The sequence below is a fragment of the Denticeps clupeoides genome, chromosome 14 (assembly GCF_900700375.1).
Source record: "Denticeps clupeoides chromosome 14, fDenClu1.1, whole genome shotgun sequence".
NCBI classification, from domain to species: domain Eukaryota; kingdom Metazoa; phylum Chordata; class Actinopteri; order Clupeiformes; family Denticipitidae; genus Denticeps; species Denticeps clupeoides.
The window spans coordinates 18,585,264-18,600,409 of NC_041720.1; the positions used below are offsets into that span (position 1 = coordinate 18,585,264).

The 15,146-nt window shown below is 43.5% G+C and overlaps 1 protein-coding gene across 3 annotated transcripts; it reads left to right on the forward strand.

The window, feature by feature from the left end:
* Positions 1–485: 485 nt before the first annotated feature.
* Positions 486–15,120, forward strand: mideasa (mitotic deacetylase associated SANT domain protein a). 3 transcript variants are annotated; one of them, XM_029002288.1, is made up of 13 exons: positions 486–809; positions 1,280–2,578; positions 5,521–5,763; positions 10,172–10,472; positions 10,647–10,713; positions 11,031–11,173; positions 11,250–11,353; positions 11,510–11,585; positions 11,874–11,962; positions 12,298–12,420; positions 12,507–12,584; positions 13,413–13,609; positions 14,100–15,120. In XM_029002288.1, exons 2-13 carry the CDS (start codon positions 1,307–1,309, stop codon positions 14,335–14,337), a joined length of 2,931 nt encoding a protein of 976 aa, XP_028858121.1. In that variant the 5' UTR covers positions 486–809; positions 1,280–1,306; the 3' UTR covers positions 14,338–15,120. The 3 variants fall into 3 exon arrangements, with proteins under 3 accessions (XP_028858121.1, XP_028858122.1, XP_028858120.1); XM_029002287.1 differs by having other exon boundaries at positions 498–809; positions 12,507–12,620; XM_029002289.1 differs by lacking the exon at positions 5,521–5,763 and having other exon boundaries at positions 493–809; positions 12,507–12,620.
* Positions 15,121–15,146: the final 26 nt, after the last annotated feature.

The window sequence follows — 15,146 nt, forward strand, 5'->3', positions numbered from 1 at the left end:
AAGGTACCCCCTAGTGCTTTTTATTTTATCCCACATACAACAGTACACCATATGTAGTCTTAAGGCAGTGGTTCTAAAAAAAAAATGACAAATATATATATAAACATTTCCTGCGCCAATTAAATCTGTTTCCATGCGAACCCTCTGGCCAGATCAGTTGCATTTATGCAAATTACTCAGCAGAAAATATAAGCATTGGCTGCCTTTCTAGTGCGCCTTCCTGTGTAGACATGGCCACCATCGAGCACTGACCAGATACCAGGAAGCTAATGTAGTCTGTAAGTCTTACTTACTTTTCCTGGTTCATCCTTAAAAAAACGAAAAGGAAACATTGCATGACTTTTTGTTGTTCACAACATACATTCTGTGGTTGAAATAGCATTCTGTCGACAAATTGATTATCATGTACGAATGCCTCTGTGGTATTTGTGGCATTTGGACGAGATGACTTTGTGTTGTTGCTGCGTCTTGTCCTTCATACTCGGATAGCCTGGCTACTCCTTCCCTGCTCCTTTAATGGGAGGCATGAACATTAATATGAATCTTTCCTCCGGGGACACGCTGCAGCAGCGGGCGTGTTGTAATCTACTGGATTCCACATGGCGGAGGCCAGATCCGGATATGGAGACAGGCGTGGTCAGATGACTAAACAGGATCGCAGGGCGACGTAGTCCGTCGCGCCGCACGGGACAGAAGGACGACTGTTTACGGGAAGAGTTGGCGAGGAGAAAGTTGTGGAGATGCACGCAGCAGCCCGCTTTCTGCCGAACTTGGGGAGTTAAGGAAGATCATGCAGCGGCGGCGAGTCGGTGAGCGTCCGATCCCGCTCCGAAATCCAGATAAACAGCTTCTCTCGGTTCTGGTGGCCGATCGGGTTACGTAAGGCGAGTGTGCTTTACTGGAATGGTGGTTTACTGAAGAGAGAGGGCAGAGCGGGGCTTGTTTTTCCACGCTTCTTCCTGTAATTCTTGCTGTCAGCCTTTAAAAGGCCACACGGCGCCTTTTTCTCCCGTCTCCGCTGCTTTCCAGGCTGCTTTATGGATTTTATGTATGAGCTGTTGCTTTATGGATTTTTACGAGCAGTTGTCAGGGCTCAGGCCGCAGCTCCGAGTCCGGATGTCGTGACTAATATCTCGCATTTAGTTTTTTTTTTTTTTTTAACTTTTCCACTTTCTCTTTATTCGTAAGGGGAAGCTCGAATTCGAAGCAGTAGCAGCAGGGAGGGTGAGGGGTGTAGTTTTTAAAGCCATCGGTTTTTAAATCTCTTTCTCCACTGAAGGAAACTGCAATCAGCAAGTTTAGCAAGATGAAGGAGGCGGTGCAGCACCCTGGGGAGGTGTACTACAACCCGACCAATCCTCCACTGGAGACAGCCCATGAAGATCCTGCGGGCAGAGCTGTCACCAGCGTGGAGAGCCAGGTCAGGGGACACTTCCAGCAGACGCTTCCTATGAAGTGGGTTCACCAGGACTCTGTTCAGCCTGCCAGGTGGACTCAAGGGATTCCAGACATGGCCAACTGGGGCCAGAACTTCAACCCCTATAGGGGTGGAATGAATGAGGCTCGGGGCCAGATGGCCTATCCAAAGATGAACCATGAAGGTGACGCTCTGCAGCGGGAGAAAACCTCCCAGGTTTCTAGTGAGGTCTACAAAGATGTTTCACAATCCCAAATGCGTGGGTTGGAGTGGGAGCAGCATCAGGCAGCCATGCTGCATACCCATCTCCAAGGCTTCCAGCCAGGCCACAAGCCTGCTGACCTCCAGTGTCAACCACATGCCATCAGTCACACCATGCAGGGGTCCATGCTGCAGCCTTTTCAGCTGGCCTTCGGGTCCACCAAGCAGCCCGTGTCTTCTGGATTCTACCAGGTCTTCCCAAGCAACACTGCCATGCCTACCATGGGCTACACTGAGCAGCCAAAATCCCAGCACCACCTGCAGCAGCAGATGCAGCAGCATCAGTTGCAGCAGCAACAGCATGTGAGACAACATCTGCAACAGCAGCATCAGATTCAGCAACACCAAATTCAACAGCAGCAGCTGCAGCAAATGCAGTATCAGCAGCAGAAATTACACGAGATGCAGCAAATGCATCAGCTTCAACAGCAGAAGCAAATGCACATGCAAGCCCAGCCAAAGCCACTACACCTAGAGGCCATCCCAGTACAGACACAGGAGCAAGAGCTCCAGCCTCCATCTTTCCAGTCCAACATTGCGAGCCCTCCACTCCAAGAGAACCAGCCTCAGGATCCAGGCCCAGTCTTGCTGGGCACCAAGGAAGAGGAATCCATGGCAGCTGTGGAGCCTCCAGAGCCTCCTGCCATGGCCCAGGTCCTCCCTCGCAGGTCCAGGCGACTCTCCAAAGATGGACTATCTCCTGTGGCCACGGTTCCCTCTTCTATTCCTTGGAACCAGATGGGAAAGGACCCACATAATGGAGCGGACGGTCCCCAGGGTCCTGCTGGAGGGGTGATTCAGAGCACCCCACGAAGGAGAAGAGCCTCTAAAGAGATCAACCTGGAGACATTGGCTCAGAAGGCTTCTGAGATGGAGTCTTTACCTGCCAAGGTCATTAAGGTAAGGTTAACACATCCAAATATACATTACAAGTGTGCAGAAACTGGCGGTTTTATTATTATCAGGAATCATCTTTTCAAAACATACTGAAGTTCATAGTTCAACAAATCACAAAATAATAAGAGGATTATTTCTATTTCATGCTAATTTTACTCCCGTGTTGTGATGGCATCGGCAAGTCCTACTGATTGTGACATTCGGTACTGTATGCCCACTGCTTCGAAACAGACTGCAGCCATCACTATCACTGAGAGCATCCTCAGTCTGGGACATGCAGGAACTATGTAAAGAAGAGCCATGATTAAATGAGTGTTTTTGTGTGAAGGAAACTTTGTGTAGTGATGTGTAGATGTCATATGGAGGGCCTGTAAATGTGTAATAATCTTGGTTTCATCACCTCTGGTGCCTAATGTTCCCCTTTGCAGAGTGTTTCACTGCACCACTTCCTTATATGAAGGACATTAGTATGGCGTTCTACATTCTCCACAGTGAGAGCAGGAGGGTTTTGTCGTAAATAATCTCACGTTAGTCCTTACTCCCACGCTGCTCTTTGGCCAGCTCACATAACCATGCATGCTTGCGTAATCTGTGGCCTACACTAGTCTCAAATATGGCAAGTCTGATGAATGTACATAATTGTTATGAGACAGTTGCACAGTAGAGTAGCAGCTTGTGTGCTTGCTGTGTGAATGGTTATCTTCATCAGATTCTGGCTCCGCTTGTACACTATCAGCAGTGCACTGCAGGAAGGACAGGTTGTGTTGTGGTAAGAGCCCTTTCTCGCTCGCTCTCTCTCTTTCTCTCTCTCTTTGTCGTCCAGCATTTCCTGCAGAAGGGTAGAGCAGCTGCAAGTCTGCACACCTCCACATTCCTCTGGTCTCCCGAAGCCATTCAGCAGCACAGGGGAGGGCCTGCTTGTCTATGGCCCACTCCTCTGGGTGTTTTTTAGTGTGTGTGTGCACATACAAAGTGAAACTATGTCGCTGCAACCAGGAAGTGCCACTCATGCTTTATGAGTGGCATGTGATAGCTTTAGTTTGAGTAATTTATTAGCAGAAGTGTGCAGTATTGTCTAGTCCATTATCAAGGACAGTATTGATTACAAGAATATATCTTGTTTATGCAAGTGTGAATGGGGTGATAAAAAAGTGCATGCTGTAATCTTAATATATTAAGATATTAAAATTATATATATTGATATTTATGCGGTTTGGTACAAGCCGCATACTTAAATGGCCTCACTTAAATGGCCTCACCATGAAATGGGACACTGACTGTTATGAGGAGTGAATGTAACCAGAGCCTCAAGCAACAAACCCCCCAAAAATGGGTGTGGCCCACTTGCCAAGACGCACCCTTTCATGTTCATGCTCCGGCATATGTTAAATTGTGTGGAAACATAGCAATCAGTTACATAATGAGGCTTTATAACTTCTAATATCACTCTTCCAGCACTGGGCTTAATGTGTTCTCAGTCTGTGTTTCATATTAGCATGACCAGTTAGCATTATTGGTGCAATATGCGGCGCCATCAGGGAAGACGGAATAACCTGCTCATTCAGTAGATTCAGGTGGTCTGCTGACCTGCTGAACCTCGACCTGAATTGCAGCAACACCAGATCATAGCTCCCCCCACAAGCTTGTACGGTAGGAACTAGTCTTTTGTGCGCCTCTCTTCTTACCCTGATGCACCATTACTCTGGAACAGGGTCAACCTGGGTTCATCAGATCACATGACCTCCTTCTAGCAATCCAGAGCCCAATTTTGATGCTCCCCTGCAAACTTGTTCCCCAATTAGCCTGACTTATCAGTGGTTTTCTAAAGGTCACACAGTCCCAATTCCTTGAGGTCATGTCAAAGATGTCGATGTATTTATTCAGTTTTGATCTTTCAAGTTTTTTTCCACATTTCTTCTGCAAAGATGATAGTTCCCCACTGCCCTTCCAGTTTTTTATAATGATTAAAAATGATAGATATTTTTGTTTTAAAGCACATTAATTCACAATTCGATTCCCACGTCTACAGAATCATTTATGGCTTTTATCGGACGTCATTATCTAAAGTGTCTTAATCTGTGACCTCACACTAGGCTACTACCTTTTCACCATTTTCCATATAATATGCAGGTTTAAAATGCAGTCTCTGAACGTTTGTGTCTGTATGACTTGACCTGATTTCTTGTAAGTCAGGCTTCTGATTGGAGTATTTGGGTATCAGTTATCGTCTGTGCTCTGACTTTACCCTACTTTGGATTAAATACAGTGATTGGACCAAATTCCCCCTGACAGAATTTAAACTTAAAACGTAAATGAAGGTGTTCATAACTTGAACCGTGGTCTCAAAAAATATCATGATTCATACTTAATATTTGAAGTCATTTATAATCAAAGTTTTACCCAATAACTAACACAATAGACCCTAACAAATCAAACAGTCTGTGTTTTTTACATTTTTACAATTAAAAAGAATGTGTGGCAACCCTAGTGGTGATTAGTTTATGTCATCCTATATTCACCTGAGTCTGAGAGCTTTATTAAACTGACTAGCTAAGGAAGACACATTAAGTAGAAGAACATGTCAGAAATGGTTGATGGTAACTGAAATGTATTCTTGGTCTTCTCTTAGATTGCAATGAATATAATCATATAACAGGACACATAGTGTTTTTAGAAAAGTGCAGCCAGTATTGGTAGTTCACCAGTGGTTCATCAAACAGCAAAGTTTTTTTTTTTTTTTAAATACATACTGTCTGGTCCTAATTCAGTAGTCTGTAAAGTCTGTATAATCGTTTCACTGTCTGCTGAAGCATTGTTAATTCTTCAAATGGTCTGAAGGAAATTAGCAGTTGAACCTTTTTCTTTCTTTGTGTCTTCAAATCCTGGTTGGTTCAACTGCATGGTTCAACATGGTTTCTCTGTCCCCTTCATTGTCTCTACAACAGGACGAGGGGAAACCAGGCTGGCAGGCACATGGCAGTGGGATGGTGCCTCTGGTCATCCCAGTCTCCGTGCCAGTTCGGCGCGGACAAGTCCAAAGCCAGGCTGACCCCACGGGCAGCTGGCCACATGGACGTCCAGGGGGACACGATTTGGGACAGCACCAGTACAAGGCCGAAAACACCCCTTCAGTCATTGTGGCCCGCCGCCGTTCCTTAAAGAACTCAGTGCCTGACAGCCCAGGACTGGTGAGTGGTACCATCAGCAGGGCTCTAGACTAGCATTTTTCAAATAGGAGTGATTCCGCATGTGATTCCGTGAGGTAGGGTTTTATGAGGCCACCGCAGCACCTATTCCCCTCAACCCTCCACAGTGGCAATTGCCAGGTTCACAATGCGTTTTTAAATGTAACATTGTAAAAATATTATTTTTTTGCAAGAAAACAGCGTAAAAGGCAATTTTTTACGCTGCTTAGTGCCACGTAAAATACGGGAGTTGGCAGCAAAATGTTTTTCTTCTTCCTAGTGGGGCGTACCAGAAAATAATTAAGAAGTACTGTGCTAGACTAACTTTTTGCACTGCTTTCATAAATGACTGCATTGCATTTAACAACGCAGTTTTACAAGTTCACTTGTGAAGTCACTGTGCACAGAGTTTGATTTACCCCTCCATAATTGAGGTGTACTGCCTTCATAACACTTCTAGGACCATTCTGGTCCACTACGGCATCAATACAATTACTCACCACCAGATCAGGGGCAGTGATGACCTAGCGGTTAAGGAAGCGGCCCCGTAGTCAGAAGGTTGCCGGTTCGAATCCCGACCTGCCAAGGTGCCACTGAGGTGCCACTGAGGTGCCACTGAGGTGCCACTGAGGTGCCACTGAGGTGCCACTGAGCAAAGCACCGTCCCCACACACTGCTCCCCGAGCGCCTGTTGTGGCTGCCCACTGTTCACTCAGGGTGATGGGTTAAATGCAGAGGACAAATTTCACTGTGTGCACCATGTGCTGTGCTGCTGTGTATCACATGTGACAATCACTTCACTTTATTATAAGAGTGATTGGTGCACTAGGGGTTACTAACATGTATTGCAGGAATTATTCTGGCTTGTTACCTTAAGTACACACATAGCAGTATATAAGGCATACACATAAATATCTTAATAATCCTAAAAACAGTCTAACACCAAACAAAATTGTTACCCAGATTGTGAAGCCCAAGTTGTGTACACTTCGGTCTACCAGCGTCCCAACCCAGCGGATAAGCCGGGTCGCGCAGTCCAGGACCGCATGAACATGCGGTCGTACGAATGGAGACGTAAACTGAGTGGCGACGTTGTCCTCACGCTCAACCACGATCCCCTAACTTCCTCCCGAAGTTGAAGATGACTTTATTGTCATTTCAGCTAAATACACATTAGACAGTACATAGTGAAATGAAGTACTGTTTATACGGAACCTGGTGCTACATGTAACATTTGAATGATTAGACAAAGTTACATATCGACATAAAGTGCACGTGTGTGACGCAGACAAACTGGACTACATAAAGTGCAAACAGGGGACACAGACAGTGCAAGAATAACATTTTAACAAAAAACACGTCAACAACAATGAGATAGACAATGCTAAACTAGTGAAATGAATAATAAATAAAAGTAAAATAGTGCAAATATTGCTGTGCAAAAAGGAACAATGCATGAATAGATGATATTACAGACAGATAATCAAACAATATAACAGAGGTAGTGAGAGTCTCTGTGTGTGTCAGTCCAGGGGGATGAGCCCCTGATTGTTCAGGTGTCTGATTGCCTGAGGGATGAAGCTGTTGCAGAGTCTGGCAGTGAGGGCCCGAATGCTTCGGGTATCTTTTTCCAGATGGTAGGAGGGTGAAGAGTGCATGTGAGGGGTGTATAATGCTGGTGTCTTTCCGGATGCAGCGTGTTTGGTAAATGTACGTTATGGAGGGAAGAGAGATTCTGCAGGAAGTAGAGACACTGCTGGGCTTTCTTGGCTTTTGAGCTGGTGTTAAGATTCCAGGAGAGGTTCTCCTCTAGATGAACAAAGAGGAACTTGATGATCTCCACACAAGAACCATCGATGTTCAGTGGAGAGTGGTCCCTCCGTTGTCTTCTGAAGTCAACAATCATCTTCTTAATTTTGTCCACGTTCATAAACAGATTGTTGACCTTACACCAGTCCATCAGTCTTTGCACATCCTCTTTGTATGCTGACTCATCATCTTTATCACATTTCTTGCTGATGAAACCCACCACAGTCGTGTCATCTGTGAACTTGATGATGTGTTTGGAGCTGTGCATCGCTGCACAGTTGTATGTCAGCAGGGTGAACAGCATTGGACTGAGCTCACAGCCCTTAGGAGCTCCAGTGTTCAGTGTGGTGAGGCCCAGGTGATCAGGCCCAGCCAGCTGAGCTTCTCGACCAGGTGCTGAGGAATGATTGTGTTGAATGCTGAACTGAAGTCTATGACCAGCATTCAGGCATATGTGTCCTTATTGTCCAGGTGGGTGAGGGTCAAATGCAGGGTGGCAGCGATGGCATCGTACATGGACAGGTTCAGACAATAGGTGAATTGCCCAATTTTTGACCTCAGCCGCTGTAAGACAATCCCACTGCAACACAAAAACAGTCTGGGCAATCATTGGAATGTTCCAAGCCCACGGGGAATTACACGTCTGTCACAGGTCCCAGTTCCGGGTCCTCATCACTGCTCTTCCAACTGCCATGACATAAGATGGGCCCTGTTTATAAAATAACACAGACCTACCGACAACTGTTACCCAATCCACTCTAATCGATTACATTTACATTTACAGCATTTATCAGACACCCTTATCCAGAGCGACTTTCAATCATTAGTTACAGGGACAGTCCCCCCCTGGAGCAACTTAGGGTTAAGTGTCTTGCTCAGGGACACAATGGTAGTAAGTGGGATTTGAACCTGGGACTTCTGGTTCATAGACGAGTGTGTTACCCTCTAGGCTACTACCACCCCCAATCAATCAATCAGAGTCACTAAAGATCAGGCTGATGCAACACACAAGTCCTTGTTAGGAAAAAAACAAGTCATGATTGAGGTTCCAGACACAGTAATGAGTGCCAGTAAGTACAAAAGTAACACAGAAACAGCTCATCGGCAACAATTACATTTCTACAATTTCATGTACTTGGCATAAATGATCTATTTTCAAGACCTGGTGGTAAGAGTCAAGACCCGGCTCCCTGTTTCTCAGATCACATCTGTAACCTGTGGGGTTTATCAGTGGAAAAATTGAGAGATCTAGAAATACAACAGAAACTGTGCTAGTGTCAGTTACTCAAACACAATTACTTGTGATGCCGGAGCTGTTCTCCTATTATAGTCACTACGCTGTTTAATTAAAAACTCAAAAAAGAACTGCAGGAATAGTACAAGAATCAGATGACCACGAGTATTGTCAGAACAAGCTGAATATCAATAGCTAGCTGATTTTTTTTTTTTGTGTGTCCAAATGAGAGATGACAATTAAAGAATGGGGTGTATGAGTTCACCTCAGGTTTAATTCATGGAACCTGAACAGGTTCACCGCAAAATTGTAAAAAAAAAAACCCGAAAATGTATTTCAAGTGCAGCTGTCCGCAATGAGTGTTTTGTGTCTATATATGCAGGTTGACCAGACAACATTTATTTCTTATATAGCCCAAAATCACATACAGTATGTCTCAAGGGGCCCTACAGTTGACACCCCCCACACTTGACCCTTCTGTCTGGTTAATTCTACAAGAAAGGCGACATACTGGAAATGTGTTGGTGCTTAAAGTGCTTGGCTGAGCTGAAATTAAAGCAAAATAAATTAAATAAAAAGAAAAAGTGCAATTGTTTTAAGGGCTTGAAATTGATTATCATCGTGGCCTGATGATCTGTTCGCTGCTTCCTGTTGCTGAAAGACACTGGGCCAGTACATTTATCGCTGCGTGTAATGTGTTTTATAGATTCACTGTGTTTTTAATTTAATTTCTATAATTTTACTCGGCCTCGTACGTAAATGAATAGTCAGGTGATTGGTTTCAATTAGTACTAAAATGGATGGTGAGGCGATGAAATAGACGTTAGCTTCCGGTCAATAACAAGATAAATAACAAGTGTGAGGTGTGGAAAACACTTTGACCATGAAAAATGCTGTTAAAAAATGTATAAATGACTCGTAATGCGCGTGAAGCATTTTGGTACAGTCATGTTGGCCGACTTCCTCCACCACAATAATGTCAAGTTTCGGGTTTTTAAAAAGCTGTAGCAACTTTTATGATTTAAGCTGTAATCCGTGGCTACATCCACTCTGTCTATCAGACTGGTTGGCCCCTCCCTTCACAACCTCTGATTGGTTTAGAATATGAAATGGACCTAATGTGTGTCTGTTGCTCAAACCACAGGGAGTTTGAGGAGAATTTTTCCAACAAATGCCTGTTTGCACTGGTGTGACCTCAGATATTTTTTTTGTTTCACCAACTAATTAGGTCTCTTGTCCAACCAAATTGGTTGCATTCTAGAGCCCTGCAGCAATTACAAGTACTTATTAAGGGTGAATTATTATCTGATGTCAATTCATTGTCACTTGTTGGACTAACATGTACAACGTCCTTCCATGCTTAATAAGGATGATGACGAGCCAAAATCCAAACGTCGCCCACGGCCCGAGCCTCTGTTCATCCCACCTCCAAAACCCAGCACCTTCATTGCACCCTCAGTCTACTCCAGCATCACCCCCTACCAGAGCCATTTGCGTTCCCCCATCCGCCTGCCAGACCACCCTCTCACCCTGCCACCTTACACGCCTCCACCCATCCTGTCACCTGTGCGTGAAGGGTCCGGCCTCTACTTCTCCACCTTCCTATCTAACATCGCGTCCGGAACGCAGAGCCTGCCCCCTCCACCCACACGCAGCCTTCTTCGATCCAGTGAGTCCAGCCACAAACCTACTCAATTACATAATAATGAGGTTATAACGCTGTATACTGAGAAGTGTGTGTGTGTGTGTGTGTGTGTGTGTGTGTGTGTGTGTGTGTGTGTGTGTGTGTGTATATATATATATAATTGATTGTTTATAGTAATAGTTGTCATTTGTTTTCCAGGCAGCTCCGACATCACTCCTCCGGTTCTCCCTCCCATAGGAGAGGCTACACCTGTCAGCCTAGAGCCGTGAGTTGTGGTCCCCAACACACACACACACACACACACAAACACACACACACACACACACGCAGCTTGTAACAAACTATTGTCGGCAACTTTCCCAGACTTCTCCCTGTCTATAGAGTCAGCACTTTCTGAACAGCGGAGTAGCTGGAACTGTGAATCATTATGCTTCTATCTGACCTGCATGGCCATATTTTTCTAATTTATATTACTAGCTCTGCCCACTGTCTTTCTCGTCGCTCTCCTTTTTCACTCTCAAAAGTGGAACTAGTTCTATAAAGTTGCCTTTGAAAAAGCAGACCTTCTTTCACACACTACAGGCGCATTAATATTGGCCCTCAGTATCAGGCGGAGATCCCAGAGATGCGTGACCTCTCATTAGGCCAGCATGACCTGCATCTGGCCAACTTGGTGTCGCTCCCGCTGCCGGAGTGCAGGTCCAGCCCAGGACAGAATGACAGTGGTGAGGACAATACACACATGTCTTTTTTTTCTTCATGTACATATATTGCAGTACAGAACCATTTTTCACCCTCTAGTGGACAATCTGATGAGTGCGGCCTGCTCAAGTGTGTTTACCGGCGGAGGGACCAATCAGGAGCTGGCATTGCATTGTCTGTATGAGTGTGGAGGAGACATCATGGTAATCACAACCATTCTAATACTTGTTTATATTTGAAAGGAAAGGAGTCTGAACAATTAAAAGTGAAAAGAGAATGTAAAACACATTATTTTACTCAGTAATAGTTCTTCATTAATGGGGTGCAATGCACTTGATCTCATCTGTTTTACTGGACAGGCAACACTGGAAATGCTGCTGTTGAAGAATCCAGTATTTGCAGGGAAGCACTCACTAGCAGACTACCACTACTCCGGTAGGATTATTTTTAGTGATAAAAAGGGGCTGTAATTCATCAAGGTGATTCTGTGAAAATAAGCAATGAATTTTTCACTCAGCAGTAATTTGGTCCTGGTTGGGAAAGTGAGTTTGCTTGTTAATGATGAAAAGTCTGTATAACTGAGCTGAAGTCAGCTGGATGCTCTCACAATGAGACCTGCGTTCCACAGAATGTGTAGAATACAAGTAGACCTGAACACACAGAGAGGTGTCATGTATCTGAACCCGAGCAAGATGAGGCATGTTGATATGCTATGTGCCCCAGGGTCAGACAGTTGGAGTCAGGCGGAGAAACGCTACTTCAACAAGGGCATCGCTGCCTACAGGAAGGACTTCTTCATGGTGCAGAAACTGGTATGTACACACACACACACACATACATCAGGCTATACAACACATAGTATGCACTGCACTGTCACTTAAATTATGCACAATCACTTTCTTATGCAACTTAGATATATTCACCCTTCTGTGACTTATTTATTTATTGCTGCTGCACTTTGTCTTCTATGTATCATGTTCTATGTTCTGTCTACGTGGGAGAGGTTTTCAAGTAAGAATTTCATTGTGCTCTGTACGCTTTACTTTGTACATATGACAATAAACTTCAACCTCAACACACACACACACACACGTCCAATAACCATTCTAGGGCTTTGGTTCCATGTTGTGTGTGTTTCTGAACTAAGGTGCAGTCCAAGAGCGTGGCGCAGTGTGTGGAGTTCTACTACACGTATAAAAAGCAGGTGAAGATTGGACGCAATGGGGCCCTCACCTACGGCCCACCAGACCCGGAAGAGCAGAGCGCCGAGGTGAAAATTCGATTTGTGGTAGTGTTGCATGTTTGTTATAACTTGAATTTTGGAAACCTTGTTGTTTACCTGTTCTGACCACTCAGAGATATGAAGCAGCTGAAGAAGGGCACCATAACAGGAAATGGGAAGAGTCGCATGACCCCACTAAGGATGAGAACCAGGTCAGCGTAACTCAGACACGGCAGGGTGTTGAGAGTGTGAGTATCCTTGTAGTTCAACATTTGTACCAATTCTAGTAAAGTCTAGTACACCTTAATAAAATGGGAATGGTTGGTGATATTAACGTCCTGTTTGTGGCACAGTGACCATAGTGGCCATTTTGAAGTCGGCCATCTTGGATCCAACTTTTCTTTTTCAATAGGAAGAGAGTCATGTGACACATCAATTTTATTGGTAATTTCACAAGAAAAACAATGGTTTTAACGTAACTTTATTCTTTAATGAGTTATTTACAAGTTTTTGACCACTTATAAAATGTGTTCAATATCACCAACCATTCCCATTTTATTAAGGTGTATCCATATAAATGGCCCACCCTGTGTGTGTATGTGTGTGTGTGTGTGTGTGTGTATTTTTATTTTTATATATATATATATATATATATATATATATATATATATATATTTATTTTTATTTTTTTTTTTTTTAATAAATAGTATAAACATATTCTACAACTTGTACAAATAACACTTACACACATCCTTGCACATTGTTGTTGTGTTGCTGTTGTTGTTTTCTTCTACTCTGTACTTGAGAGACACCATCTTCCGGAATCAAATTCCTTGTATGTGCTTGCACATACTTGGCCAATAAACATAAAAATTCTGATTCTGATTCTGATAAGAACTCCCAGCATCCTGTTATTCTTGATATTATTTGATATTATTTTGTTTATATTATTATTTTTTTTTTGTTAGACTAGTTTGGTTGGACACCTGAATGGTGGTTAAACAATGAAAAGATAACAGTTCCATGGTGCTCTTCTCCAGACTGGACCAGTGCTAGTCCTGAAGGAAGAGAGAGATAACGGACAGCAGGAGGAGACACCTCGACCAGCTCCGCCCCCACTGTATTCACCCCCTCAGATCCACAAACCCCACCCAGAGCCCACCAGCAAGAAGAGTCGGGCACCAGCCAAGTCTTCGCAGGAACATGAGGGTGTTTTTCCCTGCAAAAAGTGCAGCAGGTCTGTGTGTGTGTATATTTAAGTGTTTTTTATGCATCAAATCACAAATTTACAATAAAGAATTAGAACAGCATGGCATTGTGACTGTTGCTATCGTAATAGTCAGCAAACCTGTTGCAGAAGCTATACAGTAGATTATGGATGTTAATTACTCAAAAGTCATGATAATGGCACCCCAGAGAATATGGGTGATATTTTAAATATGTTTTTAAAAATTATTTATGATTGTATTAGTATTAATGGGACAGTGTATTTGAATGCAGTTTTCATCGCTCTCCTATCCCTGTCCCTGCGCCACATCATCATGTGGTGGGCTTCAGTCACTCAGTTTACCTTGCTTGCAACTGCTACAAATGGTTTGAAATATTGGGAAAGTTAATGGAAGGAGGAGCCTGAAAATGTATATTGTCTAGACTGTTTGACATGGTTAGAAATGGTGTCTTTTGGCCGTGTGCCTTCGTGCAGTGACGTTAGTGTCTTTGACCCACAGAGTGTTCTATAAAGTGAAGAGCCGCAGTGCCCACATGAAGAGTCATGCTGAGCAGGAGAAGAAAGCTGCTGCCCAGCGCCAGAGAGAGGAGGAGGAGGAGCGAGCTGCCGCCGCCATCATGCTGGCCAGAAGGAGGGAGGAAGAGCAGGCCAGGCTGATCGGGGAGGATGCAGATCGAGACGAGCAGGGAGAGTCTTCAGATGAAGCAGAGGATGACGATGATGAAGACTGGCAATGACCATTTCTTCTGTTTCCTGCCTGCACTCTATGTGAGCGGAATATAGACGCCACAGACTCCGTATCAAACTAGAACAGACTCTTATTCAAAATGGGCGAAAAGGCACTTTTCTGAAAATAAAAGCAACATGTGAACAGAATAAAATCCCAGACTCTTCTGTTCTGCTGCAGTATTGAACCCATCATGGTGCCTTGTACTGTTCTTTCGCCATAAACGTTTTTTCTGTATTTTTAAATGGTTTTGCATTTGAATGAATACCTTCTTCACTTCACATGACTCCAAAATTATACTGCACATATTTGTTTACACAATGAGATTATTGTATTTCTGTATAATAGCACATGGAAATCAAAGATCTTCCAGTCTCTTCTATTTGCTTAATCTAACTTGTTTAAAAAAAAAAAAATGAATATGAGGATCAGTGGCATCTATTTGTGACAATGTCTGCATACTGAATGTGTTCCTTTGAATGTTGATCTATGATCTTTATATTTGTTATTTTTAACATTTTACGCCACATATATGTGTACATTATTACATTTTTAACACAAGAATTTTAACTCTAAAAAATATTCTATATAATTAAGGGACCTTTAGAATTTTATGTCTCTAGACTATGGAGTGTACATATGGTTAAAATATTTTAAAAATGCATACATTTTCTACATTATTTGAAGAACTCAAATTAATTTTTCTTTGCTCCATTTAAATGACCATTTTTCCTTGTGTAATTATAGTTTGCTGCCATCTGGAAGAATTCATAATTAAAAGTGATTATCTGCCTGTGTTATTATTTATTCAGAATGTAA